Source organism: Vulpes vulpes, chromosome 8 (assembly GCF_048418805.1).
Source record: "Vulpes vulpes isolate BD-2025 chromosome 8, VulVul3, whole genome shotgun sequence".
Lineage (NCBI taxonomy): Eukaryota > Metazoa > Chordata > Mammalia > Carnivora > Canidae > Vulpes > Vulpes vulpes.
In genome coordinates, this window is record NC_132787.1 from 1,301,005 (window position 1) to 1,325,374 (window position 24,370).

At 57.1% G+C, this 24,370-nt stretch overlaps 1 protein-coding gene and 1 long non-coding RNA gene across 2 annotated transcripts; one reads left to right on the forward strand and one right to left on the reverse strand.

The window, feature by feature from the left end:
- Positions 1 to 8,418: 8,418 nt before the first annotated feature.
- HOXC11 (homeobox C11) lies at positions 8,419 to 10,396 on the reverse strand. Its single transcript, XM_026000055.1, has 2 exons — positions 9,715 to 10,396; positions 8,419 to 8,651 (listed from the first exon to the last, which is right to left on the reverse strand). Exons 1-2 carry the CDS (start codon positions 10,394 to 10,396, stop codon positions 8,419 to 8,421), a joined length of 915 nt encoding a protein of 304 aa, XP_025855840.1.
- Positions 10,397 to 17,555: 7,159 nt separating this feature from the next.
- LOC140599815 (uncharacterized) lies at positions 17,556 to 21,005 on the forward strand. Its single transcript, XR_012002810.1, has 3 exons — positions 17,556 to 17,722; positions 19,528 to 19,687; positions 20,782 to 21,005. It is a non-coding gene; the product is annotated as an uncharacterized lncRNA (long non-coding RNA).
- The last annotated feature ends 3,365 nt before the right edge of the window (positions 21,006 to 24,370 follow it).

Consider the following 24,370-nt stretch of genomic DNA (forward strand, 5'->3'; position numbering starts at 1 on the left):
TAGAAAAGGACCTGGGCAGGAAACCCGCCGGCCCCGCTCATCCGGGGGCAGGAGACGAGGCCCCGGGGTCCCCGACCCGGGAATCCTACAAGAAAACGTGTACCGTGGGACTCGCTTGTAGGGCCGGCCACGGGAGCTCAGAAATGGTTTTGTGTTTTCATTTGCAGGGGTCGCCGCGGGCTCGGCACAGGGGTGGGCCGGGGCAAGGTTAGGCTGTTTAGGCCCCAGACGAGCCCTGGGACAGCCCGGGCGGCAGTCAATCCAGGGAGCCATTTGTCCCACCCCGCGGGAAACGGCGGAGACTTTATGGCCACTCTGTTTGTATTATCTGCATAAGTCTTTCCCCACCAGTTTGATCGAAACTGTTCGCTTTTACGAGGGCCCAACGAAAATTCCCCGTCATATTTATCAGCCGGGGATAAAAATTTAGTATGGGAACTGATATTTCCTCATTTATGGGGCGATGAAATTAAAGACCAAAGCAATTGAGAATTATATGGCTTTGGGGGGTTCCCTCCCCCCCTCTTTCACATCTCCTTTATTTTGCCGCCTGGCGTGCCTGTCCGTGGAGTTTGGCGTCGCAGTCCCCTGCCCTTGCCCCCTGTTTGGGGGTCTGCTGGGCCCTCTCCTCCACACCCAGGTACCGCTTGGCCAACCCTAGCTTCTCCTGGCTTTTCTCTCCGTGTCAGGAGCTGGGGGCTGGGACAGAGCTCCCGCAGCCCCTGCCCGGCCAGGCTGGGGTCTGGTTGGGGTGGTGGAAGGCTGCCAGGAGCCTCGCAGGGGAAGGATCCGAGCCCAGCCCGGGAGGGGGCGAGGGAGGTGGCCGAGGGCGAAGAAGACAAACTCCAGATTACCTCTCAAAACCAGCAAGCCCCAAGACCGGACCTGGGGAGCCAACTGGAGAGGAGCAGAGTCGCTCGCCTCGGGACCTGCCTCTCCCTACCAGCCCGACCCCCATCCCAAACTCACCCCTCGCCCCAGCCCTGGGAGGGGTTGGGGCCGCTTCAGAATTCCTGCCGTCATCCCCCCCGGGGAGAAGGAGCCTCCCGCCTCGGCTCTCACCTCCTCACAAGAACGAATAGTGTTTAAAGTTGAAATAATTAGAAGTATGATAAACACGGCCCATTAATGAAAAAAGGAATCAAATTCATCAGCCTAAGTGGGACCCCCGGTGGGACAAATGTTTGCCTCTAATTACGCAGGATAAACGCAACCCCCGAGCTGTTAAACGAGACCCCGAGCGCGGGGCGGGCCGACGCAGACTTGCCTCACTTGTTGGGGTTTTGCAGACTTTGGGATTCTGGGCCAGAGGGGGGGAGGGAAAGGAAGACGAGAGGATGAGGACGGGGCGAGGGAAGCGTCTGAGCGGGTCCTGGAAGGTACAGTCGGACGTGGTCCCAGCCCTGCCCCCTTGGGCTCGGTCTTTCCCGAGGCCACGAGCAAAGGCCGCTTCCGTCCTATTGTCCGGGCCTGGCGTTCAAAGGCACTCGGGCTGCCACGGCCAGGCACCCACCGGTCCTGCCCCACAGAGCCCAGACCCTCAGGCCTGTCCCCTGGGGGCGCTCGATGGGGTCAAGAGAGGTCTGTGTGGCTCTGCTCACCCAGCTAACCCGTTTCCCCAACTTTCTTGGAGCGCCGAGAGACCTGCGCCCATGCCTGACCCCGGGGCTCCCCGTTCTTGCCTCAACTTGGGGCTGTGAGAATCCAGGGGCGGCAGACCAGAGCGGCGGAGCTCAGGCCGTGCCTACACCTCGGCCAATCGCACCCACCCTCCCGAGAGCCCTGGCACTCTGTGCACTTTTCCTCAGCATCCAGAACCTGGAAGGGCAGCAGGGACCGGGCCTGGGCCTCCTGCTGCCTGTGGCTCCGTGAGCCAGGGAGCGGAGGAGGATGCTCCTCGCCGGCTCCTTGCATGTTCCAGGAAGATCCGTGGTTCCAGAGGGCAGGCCGAGGGCTGGGGCACTAGGGGTCCCCATGTGAAAACAGAAGAGGAAAACATGTAGTGCTCCTCGCACAGAAAGGAACCGCCGCCTGTCTTCCTGGCTCTGGCCCTCAAAGTGCCTGCGGAAACACCCCGATTTTTCCAAGGAAAATTAGGAGCGTTTCCCCCAAAAGGTGAAGGACATCATCCGGGACCTTCCAAGGGTGAAGTGAGCAAAGGAAGAACGTCTCTCCCCTTGGGGTAAAACAATAAAATAAAATAATAATCAAGTTGGTGTACTCAAATCTCTTCAAGTGAAATGGAAACCAAAATCACACCAGTGGGGAAAATTGCAGGCGTTTTCCCTCTTGTTTTGGGGGCCCAGGGAAATCATTCTCATCCCAAAACTTGGGGGAGAAATTCGCTTTTCTCCTTTGCTAACAGCGGGCTCCGCCAGGGCTGGTTGGGAGCCCGGCAGCACCAGGCAAACTGCTAATGCCCAGAAGCCCCAGAGAGAGATTTTCAAACAGGTACCAGGGAGACCTGGGAGACCCAGGACGCTGGGAGGGCCCTCTGGTCTACTCCGGGTCGCACAGCCACCCTGGCAGCCGGGCCGTCAGAGTCCCTCTCGCATCTGGACGCTGCACACTTTTGCACACGGATGCTGTGGAATTTACCGTTTATGTACACTTGTCTAACTTGTGCTTAATTGGGTGCACCCCGCCACAAATATTCACCTTTACCTAACAAAAAAGCGTTCCCCCCGCAATCCCGCATCCTGAAGCCTGAGAACCTGAGCCAGCACAACTGCATTCTTGCCCTGCCTGCCGGAGACCGGCCAGTTATTTAACTTTGCCTCCTGAATCGAAACCAGACAGCAGCAAACACTTCTTCGGAAAGAAGCTTTGAGACAAGGGGACAGATGGGAAGATGTCTTGGGGGGGGTGGGGAGCCTTGCCCCTCACTTTAGGGATTTGCTCCCAAGTGGCCCCAGTGGATTGGGTTTCCAGTGGGGAGTCAGGGCTGTGGCTGGGCCGGCTTGCTCCGAGAAACCCGCTCCTCCCTTACCGGCTAAATTCCTTCTCGAAGATCCGTTTTGCATCTTTTCCCCCTTTTTTCTCTCCTTTTTTTCTCTCTCTCTTCCTTCCTTCCTTTCTTTTTCTTCATCCTTCTTTCTCTTTATTTGTTTCTTTCTCTTTCTCTTTTTTCTTCTCTTCTTTTCTCCTGCAATTCATTTTTTCCTTCATTTTCTACCCCGTGATCTTTTCTCTTTCTTCATTCATTGGTTTCCTTCGTTTCCTTCTTCTCTTTTTCCTTATTACACAAGTTATTCTTTGCTCTTTTCTCTCCTCCTCAAAGCTTTCCTTCCGCCTTGACTTTCAGTCTCCCCCCAGCCCCAGGCTTTCTTGTTCCTCCCTGTCTTGCAGGGCTCGGGGAGGGGAAAGCACCAGGCTGGGGGGCATCTCTCCCCAGCCTCGCTGCTCGGGCTTGGAGTTGACCTTCCCCTGCCTTCAGCCTTAACAACTCGGCTCCCCACAAGGCGAAGTGTAGGGCCGCGGGCGGCGGCGGCGGCCAGGCCTCAGCAGTCGCCATTAGAGGGAAGGAGGAGCGGCCGGGACCTTCCGGCTCCTTCTGACGGCTCCCTGGAGCGCCGGCCCCAGGGCTCAGGTACCTTCGGTTCCATTGCCTCCAAGGAGCCGCGTCCACCAGGCCTGGCTTTGGAGAAGTCGCTCTACGGTTGTCCTGACCTCCAGAGCTGCACGTTGAAATGGCCTCAGTCTGAGCCCAGCTGGCATCCCCAAGGCTGGAGTCAGGCAGGATGAAGGAGCGGGCTGTCAGGCCCAGGTGGGCGTCGGGATCCGAGGGGTCACCCGTGGGCTAAGCAACCCAAAGCCGCGGCCCCACACGGGCACCTTTGTTCTCTGAGCTCCCGGACTGCAGCCCGCCGGCCCTCCTCCTTCGGTCTTGCAACCTCTGGAACCTCTGGAACCTCTGGGCAGGAATTTCTTGGCGTTTTGAATTCTGTCTTTCTTCAAACCCATTGTGGACTTGGCCAGAAATAGGGACGCAAGGCTGTGTGTGTGGACTCTCCCAAACTGGCGGTCTGAGTCAAGGGTATGGGTCTCTACTTTGTGTAGTGGGTTAAGGAAGTGTTTGGGGCCGTGTGTGGAGAGAGAGGGAGAGAGAGAGAGAGAGAGAGAGAGAAGAGAGGGAGAGAGAGAGGGAGAGACAGATGCCTGCAGGAGAACAAGAGGGAGTGATGGGGAAGGTCTGGTCCTGCTGACATTGCCCAGCTTTGGGGGGCCTGTAAGGGTGTGCCTCAAGAGCAGAGAAGTCGGGACTGTCTGGCAGGCCTGTAGCCCCCGTGAGCTGTAACCCCCCAAAGCTCGGTCCAAGGTGGGCCTCAGGAAAAGACTGACTCCAGCCTCCAGCCTGGTATCGCCTTGGGCGGAGAGAGGCAGCTTCACACACCTCCTCCTCCCCCCACTGGGGCCCCAGAACCTCTCTCCCCGCATCCTCCTAAAGATCCCGAGACTTCATTCCACGGCAAGACCAAAACTTGAGGTTTTTTGAAAAGGGAGGAGGAATCTTGTAAAACTTTTATGCCAAACAAAGTTATAAAAACTTCCCGGGCGTTGCCTTTTCCAAAGGTTTATATGAATAATAAAGAGTGTAGTCGCGTGCACGGGGCTCTGGCGGGCTCTGAGCAGGGAGGGTTCAGCAAACAGTGTCATCCAGCTCCGGGGCACCAGGAAACCCCAGGGACTGCCCCCTTGAGGGAATAGTGGCCCAGAAACGAATGGCCCAACAGATTTCCGAGAGGGGCGGGGAGAGGGAAGGGGTGGCGCCCTTGACTTCCTTGAAGTTCAAAGTTCTTCTTGGCCCTGGTGAGAAAATGCCCCTCTGCCTTCAGCCCACTCGAGAAATCGCCCCCGGAGCCCTTCTCCCTCCGACTGACCGGGCTCTAGGCTTCCCCAGGTCTGCTCCCCGGTCAGACACCTGGTCTGTAACTCTGCAGCTCGCCCGCCCGCCGCTCAGCGCCCGTCCTCCCTCTGGGACCGCGGGCCGGGCCTGCTCTCGGCGCCGGCCTAGCCAGCTTCCGAGGGGCCCCTGCAGCCCCAGTCCTCGCGGCCGGGGTGGAGGGACAAAGAAACCCCAGACACAAGGCTGGCCCCAACCCATTTCTCCTTTCAAGTCCCCAAGGTTCTCCCTGTACCCCTAAAGCCCATGGTGAGAGGGGGAGGGCCCGGAGTGCTCTCTCTCAGCCCACACCACTTAATACCCTTGTAAACTCCCACGTGCGCTATAAACTTGGATTTTTACAACCAACATTCCTCCTTAGCTCGAGAAACTTTGAACTCGGCCTCGGGTTTATTTACTGGGGGGGGGGGGGAGGGGGCTGGGGAGCCGGGAGCTGAGAAAAGCTGGAAGAGAAGAGGGGAAAATGCGGGCAAGAGGGTAATGGCGTGGGGGTCTGGGGTGTGCTGGGGGAGCCAAGACCATCCACGGTGGGTTTGTTTACTATTTAGAGCGGAAGCATTTTCTAACACAGGCCAGACTGGGTCGTTAAGGGCGAAATGAAACTGGGTTTAGAGGCGCGGGGGGTGCTTTATGGCGGCGTCTAGACGGAGATCTTTTGTTCCCGGGCAGCGCCTCGGCTGGAGGGGATTACCCGGGAGGCTGAGCCCAGAGCCCCGAGCCCGAGGGGGGCTGGACATCCCAGGGGCCAGAAGACGGGTTTGTTTGGGGGACAGAGACCCCTTTTGCTCTTTTTAGAGGGTCGCCAAGGACTGGCAGGTTCCGGGCCGGGTCACAGAAGCCTTTGTTGTTCTCTCCCTGCGCCCGGGGCCTCCCGAAACTCCTTCTGGGCCCCGGATCTTTTCTGAGCCGCGTATCGCAGGGCGAGTGGTAGCTGTAGGTTTTAAATATTTTTCTCCTAAATCAGAATTCATTTGGACATTAATGTTTTGCCCTTTAGACAGGTTTGCTCTATAGAGCCATCTCCGTCTTCTAGGAAACACGGCCAGCGTGCCAACGTTCCCTGCTAGGACTCGGGGATAAATAGCCTCGGACCGGGACAGGTCTTGCGCGTGCACAGGCACACGCACACGCAGAGCACCCTCAGCCTCATCATTGCTGACACTCAGCGACACTGCCAGCGGCTACACACCACAGAGGACGTGAGCCCTCAATGTGCATGTGGTCAGGTTTGCTCTACGAAGAGCGGAGAGCGTGCATGGAAGATCCACCTCCGGGGCACGTAGGTACAGCAGCCTCCACACCTGTGGGGGCCCCTCAGGGAGCGGGGGCTGCATATACACCCTAGCGTTCAGATATTGCCTCAAGACTCCCACCCACAAATAAATTACAGCTCCAGATGCCTAAGCTGCCCGGATCCCTGTCATCAAAAACAACGACGGAGCCTGGATACGATTGTCCATGATGGGGTGTTTGTCCATCCGTCCCCAGAACCATATTGACAAAAACATTTTCTTTGAATTGCATAAGAACAGTTCCAAAGAGAGGGAAAGGCTGAGAGAATTGGTTCCAAATCTTTGCCCCTAAATAACGAATGAATTTGGAACAGAGACTGCCAGAGTGCCCTCGCTGAAATCGCTTGAAAGGACTATGGTTATCTTTATACAGAAAAAAAAAAAAAAAAAGCAAAAAGCACCATGCTGCAAATATAGGTAGGTACGGTGAATGTCCCCATGGGTCTCCCCCTTATCCGGTGCCCCACCTCATGCCAACCCCTCGCAAAACAAATCTCTGGGGGGTTCTACTCTGGGAGACCCAGCGTATAAACATCAGGGTGGCCCCAATCTAGCATCTTGTTGTGTCTGGAGGAGCCTGGCCATTTGTGCTTGAGGGGAAGGGGCCCAGCCCCACCTTCCCACCCTCAGGGGCCAGCCTTGGTGAGGAAAGGCAAGGGGCTGGTCTCCTCTCCTCTCCCCTCCCTCCTTCAAAAGTGTATATAAAAATTCCAATACAGTCTTCTCATAGAGAAAAAAAACCCGAAAGCCCTACCCTCAACCCTGCACATTTACTGCAACAGACGGAGACATCTGGCGAGAGGGCGGTGGAGCCAAGAAACTTCCTATAAATTTAAATTCGATGATGGTTACAATTAACTCCACAACAAACGTGTACTTAAACGGAAAGCGTTGCTGGGCGTTTGGACGCTGCGCAAGCTGCACGTGAGAAAGGGGAGCTTTAAGAGTAGCCGTGGAATGTCCTGGGCCGGAGAGCAGCAGGAAGCTACGGCTCCTGCCCCTGCCAGCAGAGAGGGTACAGGCCCACCAGCTTGGGCCTACCTCACCTTCACAGCCTGTCCTCACCAGCTGGGCCCTACCCACCATCCTCCTCCTCCGCCTTGGGAGCACTGAGGATTTTAAGAGGAGAAGGGCTAATAAAAGGGTCAAATAAAATCATAATATTGAACAGAATGAAATATCTTTATTTGCCACCAAAAAAAAAAAAAAAATTCACAGCAATCCCTCTGGGATGGGAGCAAGGTGGGGATTGCACACGTACACGCGCACTCACGCTCATGGAGAGAGATGGGTGATTTGACTCTCATTCCAGGCGAGTCTCCCCCCCCCCCAACCCCCAACCCATCCCCTCTGGGTAGAAACGCTTGTGAAATTTATTTACAAAAATTCAGGCCCCAGCATGGGGGAGGCGTCCAATCCCACCTCCCTCCTGCCTCCTCCTAATCATTTTTTTTTCCTTAAAAAAAAAAAAAAAGAAGAAGGGAGGTAACAACTGCATAGACTATAGCTATAAATCCATGGAGTGGGGCACGGCTTGGAAATAGGTTAGGAAACCTCAATGCACCAGTTAAGAAATTTCAAAGGAGGGTTCTACACGTTCACAAGGAGAACAACTAGGCTCAGGCGGGGCCTGGGCGCAGACGGAGGTAGGACACGGACTTTGCACACCTAACACCAGGTCCAAGGTACAGAAATTTCACAGCAAGGCAGGATCACATTTAGCTGCCCCCCAGCAGCGGGGGGGTAGGTGGGGCAGGGGTGGGGAGCCCAGGAAGTCCCCCCTGGCAGACACGGTGTCTTAGCAGAGATCTCACTGGGCAAGGGAAGGCTTTCGGTCCCAGGGTTGCTCGCTCAGGCGCCCACTACCCTCGCCCCCGCCCAACCCGAGCAGCAAGACAGTGTCGCGAGGTGTGTTTTCTTTTTAAATAAAGAGTCTTGGCCTCGGCGCCAACCACGTCCACTCGCCGTGGGTTAGACACTTCCCTTCACCCTCTTTCCAGGCCCGGTCCCTGTCCCACAGCGGGTCGGATGGAAGGTGAAGGAGGTTCCAGAGACAAGCGCGGGCGCCGGCAGTGGGGGCCAGCCCTGGCCACAGTCCAGTTTTCCACCCGCGGAAAGAAGGCGAGTTAGAAAATAAAAAATAAAAATAAAATAAAATAATTTCTCCCCTTTCTTCCCCCCCACCCCTCCCGGCCCCCGCCCCCAGAAGGGCCCGGTCTGCGGTTACAGCAGAGGATTTCCCGAGAAATACTGCAGCCGGTCTCTGCTCAGTTTTTTTTCTTTCATCCTTCTGTTCTGAAACCAAATTTTCACTTGTCGGTCCGTCAGGTTCAGCATCCGGGACAGCTGCAGCCGCTTCTCTTTGTTGATATACACGTTGAAGAAAAACTCTCGCTCCAGTTCCCGGATCTGGAATTTCGAATAGGGGCAGCGCTTCTTGCGGGTGCGGGGGGCGTCTGGAGGGGAGGGGAGGGAGGGGGCGATGCGAGGAGAGGGGAGAGAGACACGTGAGACCCGGGCCGCCCCGCTCCCAGCCCCGCCGCGGCCGCCCTCCCGCCGGGCCTGCCTGCAGAAGGCGCCCGGGCCCGGGGCTGGCGCAGGCCCCGGACCCCCCGCCGGCCGGGCCGCGGGGTCGCCGCCCCTCCCCGGGCCCCGGGGCGCGGGGGGGCGCCGGCCAGGTGCGCCTCGGGGCTGGGCCCGGCGCTGCAGCGGCCTCCGGGGGCGCTGGGAGCCCCCGCCCCGGCTTTGCGGGGCGCCGTGGAGAGGGGCGCGCGGGCCGAGCGCGCAGGCACCGAGGCCTCCCCAGAGCGCGCGCGGGGCCCCGGAGCCCGGCGGGCCGCGCCTTCCACGCTCCCGGGCTGGGCCGGCGCCGCGAGGCCGCGGGGCACCGGGAGGCTGAGCCACGGGCCGCAGCCGCCTCTCCCCAGCGCCCCCCTCCCCGTCGCCCCGGGGGGCTCCGCGCGGCCCCGGAACGCACCCTCGGCCCCTTGCAAAAAAAAGCAGCTTTTCAGAGCAGCCCAGCCGCCCGGGCCTCAGGTTCTGCTCCATTGCTTCTCCCCCCACCACCACTCCCCCTCTCCGAGTTTCTCCCTGTCTCTCCCTCGCCCTCCCCTTCCTCCCCCTCCACCCCTCCCCTCCGTCCCACCCCACCCCCGGCAGCCCGGCTCCCCATCCTTCCTTCAACGCTCCTCTAAGTTCACGATCAAAGTTAATATCGCTCGCGACGGTGGCGCTTTTAAAAAATTTCACAGACCGAGGGAGAGATAGCGGGGAAGGGGGGGGGGGGCTCATTCACCGGCTTTTCCAAAGCGCCCTTTTCCCTCCCTCCCCACCCCTTCTCCATCGTAAAAAGTCGAGTCGTTGGGAGAGAGGGCTTTGTAGGTTATAATAAAATCCTTTGAATGCTTATAAAACTCCACATAAAACCGGACTGACCCAAAACGCGAGGCCGCCCCGCGCCCCGCGCCCCGCTCCCCGCGCCTCCCCCCTCCCCGCGCCCGCCCGGCCGCCGCTACCTACTGGGGGCGGCTCCCTTGGCCGGCTCCTTGGCCGCCGCCGAGTGGGCTGAGCCGGACGAGCTGGGGTTGGTGCTCTCCTCCTCCGCCTCGGCCTCGGCCCCCGCGTCCGCGCGGGGCGCCAGTCCCGAGGCCGGGGTCGCCTCGGGCTCCCCCTTGGCCTCGCCCTTGCCGGGGCAGGGGGGCTCTGCGGGCGCGTCTCCGCCGCAGTAGGCGTTGTCGAAGAAGCGGTCGAAGGCCTGGGGCAGGACGCTGTTCTTGCTGACCGAGGAGTAGAAGCCGGCGGGGGCCGCGTGCGGGGCGCTGGGGTGGTGGTGGCCGCCGTAGGAGCCTTCGTTTTTCATGAGGATCTCGGTGACCGTGGAGGGAGGCAGGCACTCGCGGTGCATGAGCTCGTCGGCCGCCGCATAGCAGGAGGAGTAGCTGTTCCGCGGGTGCCACTTGCCGGAGGGCTCCAGGCCGTAGGAGACCTCGCGGACCGGGGGCACCTGGGCGGAGTAGGGGTAGGAGATCTGGCGAGAGGGGGCCTGGGGCAGGAAGGAGGAGACCGTGGAGAACTCGGGCACGTAGTAAGTGCAACTGGGCAGATAGAGGTTGGAGGCGCAGCTCCCTCGCTCGCCGAAGTCTGCGCCCCTCTCCTTGCGCGACGGCGAGCAGAAGTTGCCCAGGTTGACCGAGTTAAACATCGTTCTCCTCTCCTGCCGGCTCCAGATGGAGGTTTTGGACCCGATCTGGCGAGGGGGGGAAAAATTTGGGAAGGCGAGATGACGCGTTATCCGTCTTAGTCTCTCTCCCCGAGCACGTGATCCAAAGTAGATATTGTCATATATCAGTTCGGAGCACTTCGCGGACGTAGGAGGGGTTCGCTCTTAGGTAAGATGGGGACGTTCAGGCGATTGGTTTGCAAACACCGCAGAAACATTATGAAAATCAATTGCAGATTTGTATTCGTTTTTCTCTCGTCTCTCCCCTCCTCTCCATTCCACAGAGCGAGCAAAGGAGGAGAGAGAGAGAGAGGGTTGGGGTGGGGTGGGCGGTGGGATGGGCGGGGGCGGTGGCTGGGAGGGGGTAATTGTATTTTTTTTCCCTAGCTGCTGCTCTTCCTCTTCTCCCCCCCCCCCCTCACCCCAGGATTAGGAGTAGGAGGTGGGTCCTGCCCACGTCTGGGGGTGGGGGGGGGTCTTGCCTCCTCCCGGAGATGAACCCAACACCGAGGTGGGGATGAAGTTCTCCTTCCCCTCCGCCTGGTTCCGCGGGAGATGTGAATCCTTCCCCCCCAACTCTCAGGGACTCTTACCCCGCCAACCCGCAGAGGGCCGGTGCCTGTTTACAAGAGTTTGAAGAAGTCCATCCTTTTCTTGGCCAGGGCTGTATGTCAAGACTCCTTTTTCTCTTTTGGAGAGACTCCTCAGAAGAGTATGTGAAGTTTTCCAAAGGTGAGGCAGCCCAGCAGCAAGCCAAGTGTCCCAACTTTGTCTGGCTTGCTGTGCTGCCTGCGGCTAGGGACTCAGATTAGTCATAAACGAGTGGTAAGCAGTGCGCCAGCCGCCCAGCCGGTGCCTGGCGAAGTCTGGGAAAAACCTTCTCTAATGTTGTGTTAAATATTTAGTATGAGAGAGTGGCCCTGGGTGAATATTTCATGCCTGCCTTTATTGTCAATCAATGTGCAGAAAGCTACATCCACTGTGATTTTTAAATCTCAAACCCCACAGATAAAGATCAGAATGAGAGCCGTGTATTCTCTCTGTCCCAGGGGTCCTTTGGGTTGGGGGCTCAAGCCTCAGCTTGGGGGCTGAAAAGATGCCCAGAGTCAGGGTTCAGGAAGTATATGAAGGGAGGGGGTAGGTAGGTGGGTGGGTGCTGGGTTTGGGGCTCCTATCCCTGAATGATTTGGGGGCTGGGAGGTGGGCAGTGGGGCCAGGTGTGGGTCTGCTGGACAGACTAGCAGGGCAGGGGAAGGGAGCTGAGGAACCTGGGTGGGCTGGGCAGGGCAGGGCCAGGGACCACTCCCTCATGGAGGCCCCCAGCCCTGTTCCCAAGTGGCTGGAGGCAAGGCCTTGGTGCCTCTTTCCCGTTTCTTAGCCCTGCCCTGCCCTCCTCCCAGTCCACCAGCCTCCTAGATAGCTGTGGCCCAAGAGGTGGACTCAGAGGCGCTGCCTTCCTTCGCCTCCCATCCCTCTGGGCACTGTGGGACACATCTAGGCAGCTGAGAATCACTTTATTGAAAGGTTCTGGACTGGATCCAAGGGGCCGAAGCACTCCCCACAAGCAGAAAGCAACCTTGGATCCAAGGAGGAGCTGCCAGGGCATGATTTGTTCAGGTAGGAGGGGAGGACTGAAACCCACAAGGACTCAGGGAAAGCCAGAAATGGCCCAGACCCTCTTTGACCCCCTAACTCTTGGTTAAAATTGATTTCTACTTTAAAAATATTATTTGGACTTGATTTTCCTTGCCGAGCTTGCCGAGATACGGAGGCCCCCAAACCAGATGGAGGAGACACAAAAAATCAGATCATGTCCCCAAATAAGACTCCCCAAATCCATTCCTCCTCAACCCTCCTGCCTCCCCAAATGTGCGCAGCCTTTAGAGCATCGCCTGGAGTGGAGTCACGCTGGTCATGGGTCCCCTTCCTGGGGTAGCTCTGAAATACCCAGGGATAGGCCTCCAGCATCCTCATCCCCATCAGCTTCCTGAGCCCTTTAGTCCCGGCCTGATCTTAAATGGGGGCAAAGAAGAACTAGATTGGGACTTTGTTCAAGTGTGGGGCTTCTCTGTCAGTGAGAAGCTGCAGGAAGAAAAATCTGTTGCTTTTCCTCCTTCCTCTACCTCCTTTTATAGGGTGACCTGGGGCTAGCGTTTTTAATTATAATGATGGGGAACTATGGACTATGGCTTTTATAGGGTTCGTCCTGACCTCATTAAACGTAAGTTTATTGGAGGCAGAATGTTCCCCAAACAGTGATAGGAACCAGCGAGAGGGAAGTGAGAGGTACCCCTATCCCTTGCAGAGGTGGGGATGAGGGCACAGAGTCTCGGGGCTTTGGCTTTCCCCAGTTCCCCCCAGGGCCATGCTTCTTTCTCCATCCTGGCCTCCAGGGCTTTGTGGGGCCTAAGCCCCCAGGCAAAATCTCTGCTGCCCTGGCCGACAGTGGGGAGGGGGTACGCTTCCTGTGAGGAGCCAGCTGTGGGCCTGAGCACTTGAATTTGACCACCAAAGTTTATTCCAGGGCCACCATAAAAGTGAGCCAGGCGGCTGCAAGGAGCCACTGGCGGCTTTATTTCCTTGAAACAAAAAAGAAGGCAAGAAAGAATGTCAGAGAAGTTGATGTCCAGGAGACTCTAGGGTCTCTCAACAGAGGCTTCTGAGAATTAATATTCTTCCCCCAAAAAACAAGGCATGAAGTTCAGGGTTTGTTTGTTGTTGTTGGTTTTTTTTTTTTTTCTAGTTTTGGTCTGACTTTTAATTTTTCAACAACTTTTTAAAAATCCCAGCACCTGGAGATTGCTGCTGGGGTCAAGGAAAGAAGGCTCTGGCCACTGAGGTCAGCAAGGCAGTGATGGGTGGAAATGCCCACGCTGCGGGCTGGCCACTTCCCCCTTCCCCGCGCAGCCCTAGGTCCGGGACCACTCCAAAGCATAGGCTGAGTGGCTAGTCCCAGGCCGCACCCCAGGGCATCAGTGCATCCCACCCACAACTGAGGCTCAACTATGGTCCCAAGTCGGCTCCCAAGAGCCCTGGCAAGTCCTTGTCCCTGGCGGGAGGTGGCTTCCCCTCCCCCATCTCTCGGTGCCTGTGGCCCTTCCACAATCCTGGCGCCCCGATTTTCACCTGAAATCCTCCGGGGCAGGGCCGGCCTGTCCTTCCTAGCTCTTGGTGGCTCGGTCAGCACCTCCAGCCCGCCCGCCCGCCCGCCCGCCCGCCCGGCCGCCAGCAGCTGCTGTGCCACTCTGGCCAGGACCTCTGCAGACTCGGGGGCTCCCCTCCACACGCCCACACCAGAGGCGGCTTCAGAAGGGGGCAGTATCTGCTGAGTTCTGAATCCCCGCACGGGAGACCCCACACGCTGCACTGACTGGCCCTGCAGCTTGTCCACCCCGATCTAGAGAGCACATTGGGGCGTGGGGCACGGGGCCCACCCCAGAGACCATCAGCGGGAGGGGAAGCGAGGGAGGAGAAAGAGGGCCCTTGAGAGCTCCGATGGGCTCGGACTCTAAGTTCAGTCCGCCGTGGGGTCAGTGCAAGGTAAGCAGCCGGCGCCGGAGCCTTGGCCGCCAGACGAGCACTCCAGAAATCGGCTCGCACCTTCTCGCGCCGTCTCTCCCCCAGAGCAACACCCCGGCTTTACCAACCCCTCTGGCGCTCGGGATTTTCAGGCCAGCAGTTCCCGCGCACCCGGGACGCACCCCACCCCAGCCGAAGAGCTGGGGGATCGCACTGCTCGGCCCCCACCTCTCCTCCGGGCCGCCGTCACCCCAAGCCCAAGGGCCCAAGTGAGGTCACCCGAGCCCCCGGAGCTGAAAGGGGAGGGAGAAGGGCAGATTCTCCCCCCGCAGCCCCACCCACCTCCTCCCCCAGGGATTGTCCCTGGAGGCTAGCAACGCGACCCCGTTTCTCCCCATAAAAGTCCCATTTTACGAGCCAGTTTCACTGGGCCCCTCACCAAATGCTCTAAAACGAAGGAAATGTCTTAAAAGCAGTCTGAATTGGAGCCGCTCCCATTGGACCTTGGTGCCCAAACCCAGTGGCAGCGGCGCGGAGCTGCCTCTCTGGGCGGGATTGCCCGGGGGCCACCCGAGCGGCGTCCCCGCCGCCCCAGGCCCAGGCCGCCCGCCCGAGCCGCCATTCCCCGGCTTTAGCGCCTGCTCAGGCTCGGACCCAGTCCGCGCAGATCAAAGTGAGCTCGCGGCATTTTTATGAGATGAACTTCAGTGGCTCTTTACTTGTAATCAGACGCCTGGGTCGAAAATGCAAAAGGGAACAGCCCATCAATCCAAAAAGGAAAAGGAGGGGGAGAGAGAGGAGAGAGACACACACACACAGAGAGAGAGAGAGAGAGAGCACTAGGGAGAAGAGGGGCACTGGGTGAACAAATTCAGGTGACACATAGCAGGAAGATTCTGGTCACCACCACCAAAAAAGAGACCCTGTGCCTGCAGCAAGAGCGGTCTGTGGGTCTGTCCCAGCCTCCAGGCCCCGCCATCTGCCTGTACACTTCGCCCCGGTTTCCGGGGGGCCGGGAAACCTGACTCGCCTGCGTGCTGAAGCCCGATCCGAAAGCTTCCACAGTGTGGACGCGCCATGTGGGGCGAGTGTGGCCGCCTCCACTCTCTTGCCCCAGCGGGGAAGTCGCCTTCTGCTCATGATTTAAAAGAGCATTTTGCTGCTTTTCTCTCTGCGGTCTCCGCGGCTCTCTCGTCACTACAGCCAGAAGTTGAGTTACAGGAAGATTCACCAGAGATTTATCGCCTGGCTCCAAACTTGGAGGGCCCCGTTGTCATAAACAGCCGTCTATTGTCTAGACTTTTATCTCCGGGTATGGATCGTGCATTACGGAGGCTCAGGGGACCCGGGGCTGGCTCTGTGGGGTGTTCGTGCAGCCGAGTGTTTGCCCCTTGCCCCCAAGGGTCGCTGCGGGTAGGTTTGGGGAAGTGCACAAGCGTGTGTGTGCTCCTGGAGCTGGGCAGGTACACCTGAGTGGCCAAGTGGGGAGGCCCCGAGTGGGGAGGCTCTCTGCGTGTCTGGGAACCTTCTGCTGCATGTACTTGTGTGTTGGGTGAGAATTTGTCACGGTGTGCTTTGTTTCTGGGGCATTTTAAGTGTTCCTGTCTGGGATTTTGCAGGTTTTATGAACCTGCATCCGCTTGGCCTGTTTATGTCCCTTCCAAGCAGATCATCTGGTGTTTTTCAATATTGGAGCCCATTGTGTGTGTGTGTGCGTGTGTGTGTGTGTGTGTGTGTGTGTGTGGCTTCTCTAAGGAACTGGATTTGGGTGATACCTTCTAGTCTTGCTCCCCAGATTCCTCCACTTACCCTACCTCACACCTCAGCCTCTGCCTTCCCCAGAGTGTCTGACCCTGCTCTACTCCCTGAAAGTCCGGAAATCTCCCAAGCAGCTACCAATTCTCTGTCACAGGCACACAACACATTTTTGCAGAATGAGGTCTGGGTATCTCTGTCTTTCCCACAGTAGGGGGAAATGCCCCAGCTCAGAAACTCCTTCCTTTCCTGGGGCTCCCCTTCCCAGAGCTGAGGGGGACATCAGAAAGCGCCTCCCCAGTTCATTCTGACCTTTTAAAATATTCTCCACACAACTCTAGATAATACCAAAGCGGGCCTCCTGCTCCCTCCCTGGGGCTTTCTGGCAGCAAATGTCCTCACCCTGGCCACCCCCTTAAGGCCCCTTGAGCTCAGGCAGTAGGACATTTGCCCAGATTAAATGTCTGTGGGGGAGACACCCATCACCTTAGATCTCAGGGTCAGATGCTGTTTTTCTAAGCCTGGGTCCTTTAATGCCATCAGAAATAATCAAGTCCTCCCCCTTTGTTTTTCATTATCGGAATGCAGGGCGGGAGGCTCTGGGCACTGAGGTCTGGGAGCTGCACTGACAGCCCCAGGGCTCCTCGCTGCTCCTACCTGGGTGTCAGGTCCTACTGCATGTCCCTATAGCCCTTAGGCACCTTAGCCAGGTAGGTAAAGTGGGAGAGGACTGGTCCTCGAGGCCGGTTTCCACTTGAGAAGGGAGGAGGTGACAAAATTTGGGTTTTGCGGAGTTTCAGATTGAACCAGAAGTCCCCAGAATGGCTTTCTGAGCATCCCACCCTGACCCTGCCATTAGAGTTCCCACTTAAAAAAATAGGATTAGGCCTAAGAAGGGCTCCGTGGGCACAGAGCAGGAGAAAACAAGCTGTCAGGTCCAGGAAAAAGAGGTGAGTCCGTCACAGACCCCCTTGGCTGGATTGTCTCCCTCCGTCCCCCGCTGTCCCCCTCGCCCCCAGTGCCACCCTGCAGGGAGAGGATCCAGGATGGCGCTCCGGGTTCCTTCCTCTGGCGCCCGCCCCGCCGCCCCTGGGTCGCCGCTGTCCCCGGGTCGCCGCTGCCCCGCGGGTCCGGAACTCCCTCTCCCCGCGGCTGGCCGGCTGCGGCACCGCCATCCTCGGGGCCTCCCTGCCTCCTGCGGTCCTCGCCTCTCCCCACACTTCTCAGGCCCACGGATTTGAGATTCGCTTGTGTCTGGGCACCCCAGGCCCGGGCTCCAGGTCGCGGCCGCCACCCGTCCTTGGGCCTCCCTTCTCCCGCACCGCCCGCGCCGCCTCCTTTGCTGGCTGCCGGCTTCCAGCGCTTCTCTCTCACTTGCCTGCTTCTCCCCCTTCTCTCCGCCTCTGGACCTGAGAAATAAAGAAATCCAAGGCTCCCACCTCGCCAGCCCTCCCCACTGGCGCTGCCTCACTTCTCCTCCTTACCGAGTTTACCGCCTGGTTTTCAGAAGGAAATCTTAATAGACATTTAGGCTGTAAATGCACTTTTCTTTGAGAAGGCTAATTTTCTTTCCAATTCTTACGTTCCTGCTCCTTTCGTGGTGGAATGGAACAAATTTAGAAGTCAGCAGTAGGGGAGGGGGGTGTGGAGAGACAGATCCCAGAGTTACAGACGGTGGCGAGAGACAGGGAAGACCGGGAGGGAGATACGGAGAGCAGAAGAGGTGTCGGGTTGGGAGAGGAGGGAGAGAGGGAGGGAGGGAGAGAGGGAGGGAGGGAGGGAGGGAGCCCAGCTGGCGGGAGCGGAGCCAGAGAGAGAGAGAAAAGGAGAGAAAAGTTTCCCGGAGTCTTCATTAGTTGACTTCTCTGTCCGCTGCTTCCCCCAGCCGGCCGAGCGCACCTCCAATAAAGGAAGAGGGTCTTTATTTTTTCTAAAAGGCCCCAAAGAGTCCAGTGTTTACGAGACTAGAAATGCTACGGCCACGTCCTGGCGGAAAGAAAGGCTGAAATGGAGGACCGACGCCTTCCTTATAAGGTACGATGCTAACTTGACCTTCACTTTGTCGTGGCGCCCCCCGCCCACCCAGACTGCTGCAGGCGGCCTGGCCGAGCGAGCCGCGGACCCCGGCCTCGGTCTCCCTCCTTCCTCTCCTGCTCTTCGTAACATCCTTTTAAAATGACCCCCCTTTTTTCTTCTGTCTTTTTATTTCCTCTTCTTCCTTTTCTACCTTTTCCATTATATTTCCTTCCTGTATTCCCTGTGGGTTCTCCTCCTGCCCCTTTTCTTTCACTCATTCCTTTTTTTCTTGCCTTCCTGCTTCATGGTTTCCCCTGACCCTCTCTTCCCTGGCCTCTATCACAATCTCTCTCTCTCTCTCTTTCCCTCCCTCCCTCCCTTCCCCCACCCCCTAGGCTTCTGGCTTCTGGTCTTCTGAATCCCAGAAACAAGGAAGCATATTTTCAGGGTTTTTTTTCCCCCCATCCCCATCCCAACCAGCCTCTACAAGTCCTAGCCTGGCTTCTGCCCCCATTCAGGTGTCCCTGGGGGAGAGGTCCAGGAAAGAAGACCGGATTGGGATCAAAGGGGGCTTCACTCTGGACCCAATGCCCACTTGGGGATGACAATGAACTTGGTTTTGGTAAGACCCTGTCTTCCTCTCACCGGCCTAAACTGCCGAGTCTCTGTGACCCTGGCAGTCTTGAACTGAGGGTGAAGCCCTTCATCTTGGGGGAACGGAGACTACTGCCCCTGAGACTGTGGGGGAGGTTTAAGTACCAAATTGCTGTTTGCCCTTCTCCGAGCTAACAACCCCTGAAAATGTAGAGCTTTCCCTTAAGATATCTGGAGAGAGAATTTAGACAATTGGGGATTTCTGGAGATTCATAACCAGAGGAAAGGAAAGACTACCAGGCCTCTCTACTTTGCCTCTCGCTGTCTTCCAGGCTCCAACAGAGCCTCCGACATTGACTCTAATCATATCTTGTGTGGCTATAAAATAAATGATATTATCGACACCCCTATAATTATCTATTATTCACTTACTTGTGATAATTACAATACTAGATGAGGCAGGTCTATACAAAGTAAAATCAAACAAATATTTTGAAAAATGAAACTGGATCCCTGAGGCCTTATTAATCTCTGAGCACCTATAAGCTCCTGCCTAGGACCCTCTTGGCTCAGGAGTAGCCATCTTGTAAGTCATAGGGTGACCCTGGGAGACCCTCCTTTTCCTCCATATCCCATGTAGCCCCCTCCTCCTCCTCTGCACAGCGGAGAGGATGAGACAATAAAAGGGAAATGCTTTCTCTCTTTTCCCCACAATTATCCGGATAATTGCATGAATTCTTTCTTGAATACTGCTGTGTGGTCAGGATTAGGATTTCAGCAGGAAGTGCAGGGGACAGGATTCCAAATGGGGGAAGTTGAGAGGGTCCAGCGTTGCTACATTCCCAGACTTTATAGTTCTGTCTAGTGTTACATTGTTTCTTCAGGCAAAGATCTTTGTTCGCCTTCAGTCATATTTCTCCCTTCCCCCTCCCTTTCTTTCTCGCTCCCTCCCCCCCTTTTTTGGTCCCTTTAAAGGAGACCCAGATCATCTTGTGCTCTTAATAGATGACTATAAAAGTAAAATTAATTCCCCCCTGCCCTTTAATACCAATATCTCTTCGTTAAGTATGCACATTGGTGAGAATAAACAGAATTAAGTGTTGCAACCCAAACCAGCAATTATATCCAGGGTTGGCTTTTTTTTTTCATGGGGTCTGACTTATCTGGGGGTGTTAACTCTGCCACAAGATAACCAGGGGTTATTTGTATTATTATTATTTTTTTACAAGCTCATTGGGGCCTGAGCCAGCACCAACCTGGTAGAAAAAGCAAGGGCGAAGCCAGAGAGGGAAGAGAGCGCCAGATGTGAAAAGGAACCAGGCACAGTAATGCAAGGAAAGGAGGCGGCAGCAGGTCCCGGAACAGCCAGACAGGCACTCACAGACAGAGGTGGACATATTTTTATTAAAAAACATCTCTTTTAAAATTTGGGGCTCCACGAGGAAGAGGGAAAAGTCTGAGGAGTGGAGCGGAGAGGGAATGAGCCGGGTGCCAGCACCAAGGCGCCAGAGGGGAGAAGACTGGGTGAAGGCGAGCGGAGTGGGGACTCCGCTGCCCCCCACAGCGGGCGCCCCAAGGCCGGGCCGGCGCCCCGCCGCCTTATCAGCTGCATCTTTATGAGGACGCTTGTTAACAAGGCCGGGCCGGCCGCGCTCATCTATCTCAGCCTCGCGCTCAGCCAAGCAGCGGCCGGCGCGGGCACTGGCCAGGCTCTAATTAATTGATTCCTTTGGACAGTAAAATATGGCAGTGTCTACACGGAACCCATAAACAATATCTCGGCGGGGTGTGAGTGCATTGTCTTTCAAAGAATTTTTCCATAGGCGTGTGTCAGGTACTCTCGGAGTTTTAGCTCCTAAGGAAAGACCCAAGTGGGACTAATTTCCCCGGGCGGAAACAGAGTTAGCTCAGTGTCAGAAAATGTTTTAAGCTATTATCGCCTCTCCGAAAGTGCTAGGAGTGGATCTTGTTGAGAACTTGGGTTATGGGCCAACCCGCCCCTGCTGCCTGTGTAGACCTGGCCAACATTAAGGATGCTAAGGGGGGCTGAGGAGCTGGGTGGGCCGCAATCCTCTCCCTAGTTGGCCCAAGGGAGTGGGGCTGCTCTGGGGTTTGAGAGGGTCCTAGAAGGCGACGTCCAGCCTTTACTTCATGCCGTCTTTCTCCACTGGAGATTTTTTAAAGAATCAATTTTTAAAAAATTCACTTGATCTTAGCCAAAAGGCCGAGAGGCGATCAATTTTTAAAAATTTAAACAAACTTCAGCTTTCAGGAACCCAGAGTGCCCGGTGGCATGCACCTGGAGTTTGCCTTTACCCCAGCCTGCCTGTTACACAACTTCCCAGGCCAGCACTTCCCTCTACCCTCTCCCTCTTTCTTAACTGGCAGCCTAGAGTGACTCTCTAATATATTTACCTTAGGTCTAGAAGAACAAGTCCTGAGACACAGGGGTAACCTAATTATATAATGCTCCTTCCATACAGGCTGTGATTATCCTGCTGCAAACAGGACTTGGGATTCTAAATATAGACCCTGACTTCAACAAGAGATGTGTCAGAGACCTGGAGATGGGAGACCACTTATATAAATAATCAGTGTGGACGGAGAAGGGGTTTTTTAAAGACGGAAATAATAGAAAAACAGAAAGAAAAGAGGCTCAGCCGACGGAGATTGTCATTGCCAATGCCTGAACTTCCTCCTGCTACTGTTTGTAAGACAGCCAAATAAATGTGTATTATAAATACAAAAACATGTGAGCTCAAAGAATGTATTCAATGTATTTGGTACACGCACACTACGTAAACTAACTTACACAACAATGTTTTTCATACACTGGGTAGATATTCACTTAGTGCATCTATGTAATAATATGATATTTATTCACTTTGTGATTCATATGTAATAAGATGATGTATTTTCCTTGTTCGGTGGACACGATTTGGATGCATTTTCCATGCACGATTTCATACGCCCTATGGAGTGCATATGTCCATGCAGCTAAATAGATGCAGGACTGTATAGTCGCCTCGCAGCACATATATATGCAAGTGCGCTGTTCATGCAAATGAACCTTTACATGTGGTGGTCATCCATGCGGCGTGTAACCTTTTCCCAGAAGGTTGCTTTCCCGTACAAATAAAAGTGCTTCTGTATGTATGTTTTGTAGAGAAAGAGGTTTTCGGTGCCCGTATGGACATGTGCTAAAGAGATCTGTGTGCACTTCAGACTGCTGGAAGAGGCTGGCTGTGCCGGCTGTACCAAGTGTGCATTTCCCGAAGCATCTTCCCGGTGCCCCGCACACGGACTGCGCATCTTCCGTCGTGCGCAGGGAGCTTTCCTCCCGGACGTGGTCCACTCCGGCGGTGGAAGCTGCCCAAGCCAGGGCTCGGCTCCGCGGCCCCGGGGAGTGGCTCGGGCTCAGAGAGGCTGAGGCCCGGGGCGTCTGGCCTCGTCCGAGCGCAGCTGCTCGGCGGCGGTGCCGGGCTCCCCGCGCGGCACAGGCCCCGAGGCTCCGCGCGCGCCCAGCGGAGGGGACCCCGCGGTCCTCCCAGGCCTCCCGCACCCTCGCGGGGCGCCCGGGGCCGGGCCGGGCCGGGCGGGGCGGGGCTCGGCGGCCTCCGCGGCTGTGGCCAGCAGGGGTCATCCCGTCCCCGGCGGGGCCCGCGGCCCTGGGCTGGGCTGGAGCTGCCGGCGGCAGGGGCAGGGGCTGCGAGGCGCGCGGGGTCTCCCCTCCGCGGGGCCCCGCGGCGCACGGGAGCCGGAGCCGGGGCGGGGGCCGGGCCGGGCCGGGCGAGGTGGGCCGACCTCGCGGAGCCCTGTGCGCGGGGCCAGGCCGCGGAGGTGCTGGGGCGCCGCCTCCGCCAGCGGCCGCCGCGCCTTTGTCTGGGGCCTCCCGGAGCGGCGGGCGCGGCGCGGGCTGCGGCTGCGGCTGCGGCTGCGGCTGCGGGTGCGGGGCTGGGGCGACGCTTCCCCGCGGGCAGCCCCGTCTGGACCGAGGCCGGCGCGGGAGGGAGGATGCGCGGCTGCGGGACCCGGCGCCTGCGGCCCTCCGCGCGCTCAGCCAGCCGGAGCCTGCGGCGCCTCCATGCGCCCGCCGCGCGGAGCCGGGGCTCGGGGGCTCGGGGGCTGGGGGCTCGGGGTGCGCCTCCCGAGCCGGCCCGGGGCCGGAAAGCCGCTGCTGCCTTCCTGGTAAGGGCGGGGAGGATGGGCAGGGGCTCCGGCCTGTCGGGAACCAGGATCCCGGGGGGTTGCTTTGTTCGGAGACGGGGCCGCGGTCCCTGCTCCGCCCCGGGTCTGAGCCATCGATCGCGCGCCGGGCTTCCGGCTGCATTAGCATCCCCGGGACCCAGCGGCCGGCACCCCTCCCCGCCGCCCGCCCGCTCCACAGCGGCTCTGAATACCCTGCAGTGTCTGGGCGGCCCGAGTGGAGTGGCACTGGGTGGAGAACCGCGGCCGGAGACGCAGCTCATCTGGGGGGTATAAGCTGGCAGATACAAAACAGCGGAATCCTTGTCTGCCCGAATTATCCAGATAATCCTCTCCATCCCTTGCTCCTCTAGACTCCATTAGAGACGCGGGATTCTTTGTTTTAAAGCCCGTGGAGTAAATTGCAGTTTGAGGGCTTGAACCGAATAGTTGCAAAATAGATGCAATGCCTGCCCGGATGCAGAGTTCAGCCTTGCCCTGAGTACTTGAGTTGAGGCTCCAATCACGACATTCTCTTTGGCCCAGAGACCCAAAGATATGCTTTCAACCATTAGCAGGAGGTTATAGTGTCTTTCCTTCTCTGACAGTCTGCCCAGTTACTGAGTTTTGGGACCTATGTGGACACCACCCAACAAGGGTACTGCCTCTCTCTCAGATTCTGCAGTGTCTCTGGGAATAAATCAAGGGAATAAACTAAAGACCAGTTACTCCTGACCTCCTTAAATTTCCTTTTTTTTTTTTTTAAAGCCAGAAATGCCTTCACTGTTAATTCTTCCTGTACAGATCTGTCTTAAGAAGAGGGTAGTCTCTGGCCTGGATTCACTGGGATTCAACTCCCCCCCCACACACACACACACATCTTAATTCAGACCTGGACATGGCCACCCAGTCCTCCTGACTGCCAGAAGCTATCCTGTCCCCAGTTTTGCCTGTTTTCTGAGGGGGGGAGCTTTGTATGAGTGACCCCCAGAGCTTGGGATCTCTGTCCTGCCCAAACCCCTCAGCTACACAAGACAAGCTGTGTGTTAGAAGCAAATGGAGAACGGGATTCAATCTAAATTTGTTAGTTTTTCTACTTGCAGGAGTAAGGAAAGGAAGGGAGAGGGAGAAGGATTTCAAGGCAGGAGGTGTGGCTTGGACGCTGGGCTCAGTGGGGGCCCCTGCTATTCCTAAGCAGGCCCAGGAGGGTGGAGGGGGAATGTGGAGGAGACTCCCTGATTGGAGCCAGGCTGTGAGAAAGGAAAACTCAGGGACCAGAGGCACAAGGGTGGAGGCAGAGGGAGGATGTCCCATCCAGAAGGAAGGGGTGAAGGGAAGGTGCAGAGGTCTCAAAGGCTCTGCTGGAACCCAGACTTTGGCTTCCACCCAGGCCTCTCTCTGGCAAGGCCCAAAGGGAGCTGCTGGCTGAGAGGTGAAGCCTATTTCACCAGCTCCAAGGGGTCTTCAGTCCCGTACCTAGTTATTTTGCGTGCACAAAATGTGCTGTCAGAGTGAAGCCATGGGGTTAGACCATGGCGCTGAAGTGTGCTTCCACGAGCCCCTGCCCCATGTCCCAGGGCACTCTTGCCATTGCTGCTCCAACCTGCTGCAGCCTCTGCCCTGGTTTCACTTCTCAGAGATCCTGCAGCTCAGGCTTCCTCTTTCTGGCCCTGAAGGTAGACACCCCCTGGGCTGTCTACAGTATTTTTATGGCCCCATGACTCCTCAGCAATCCCTCTCCTCCCCCCCAATCTACTATCCCCCAATTTTCTCTCTGCTAGTAATTGCTTGGGACTAGAGATGGCAGTTCATCAACAGATCTTGGTTGCTCGTATATTTTTGTTGCCCCTGCACTGTTCTTCCTTTATCATTATACATTTATTATTT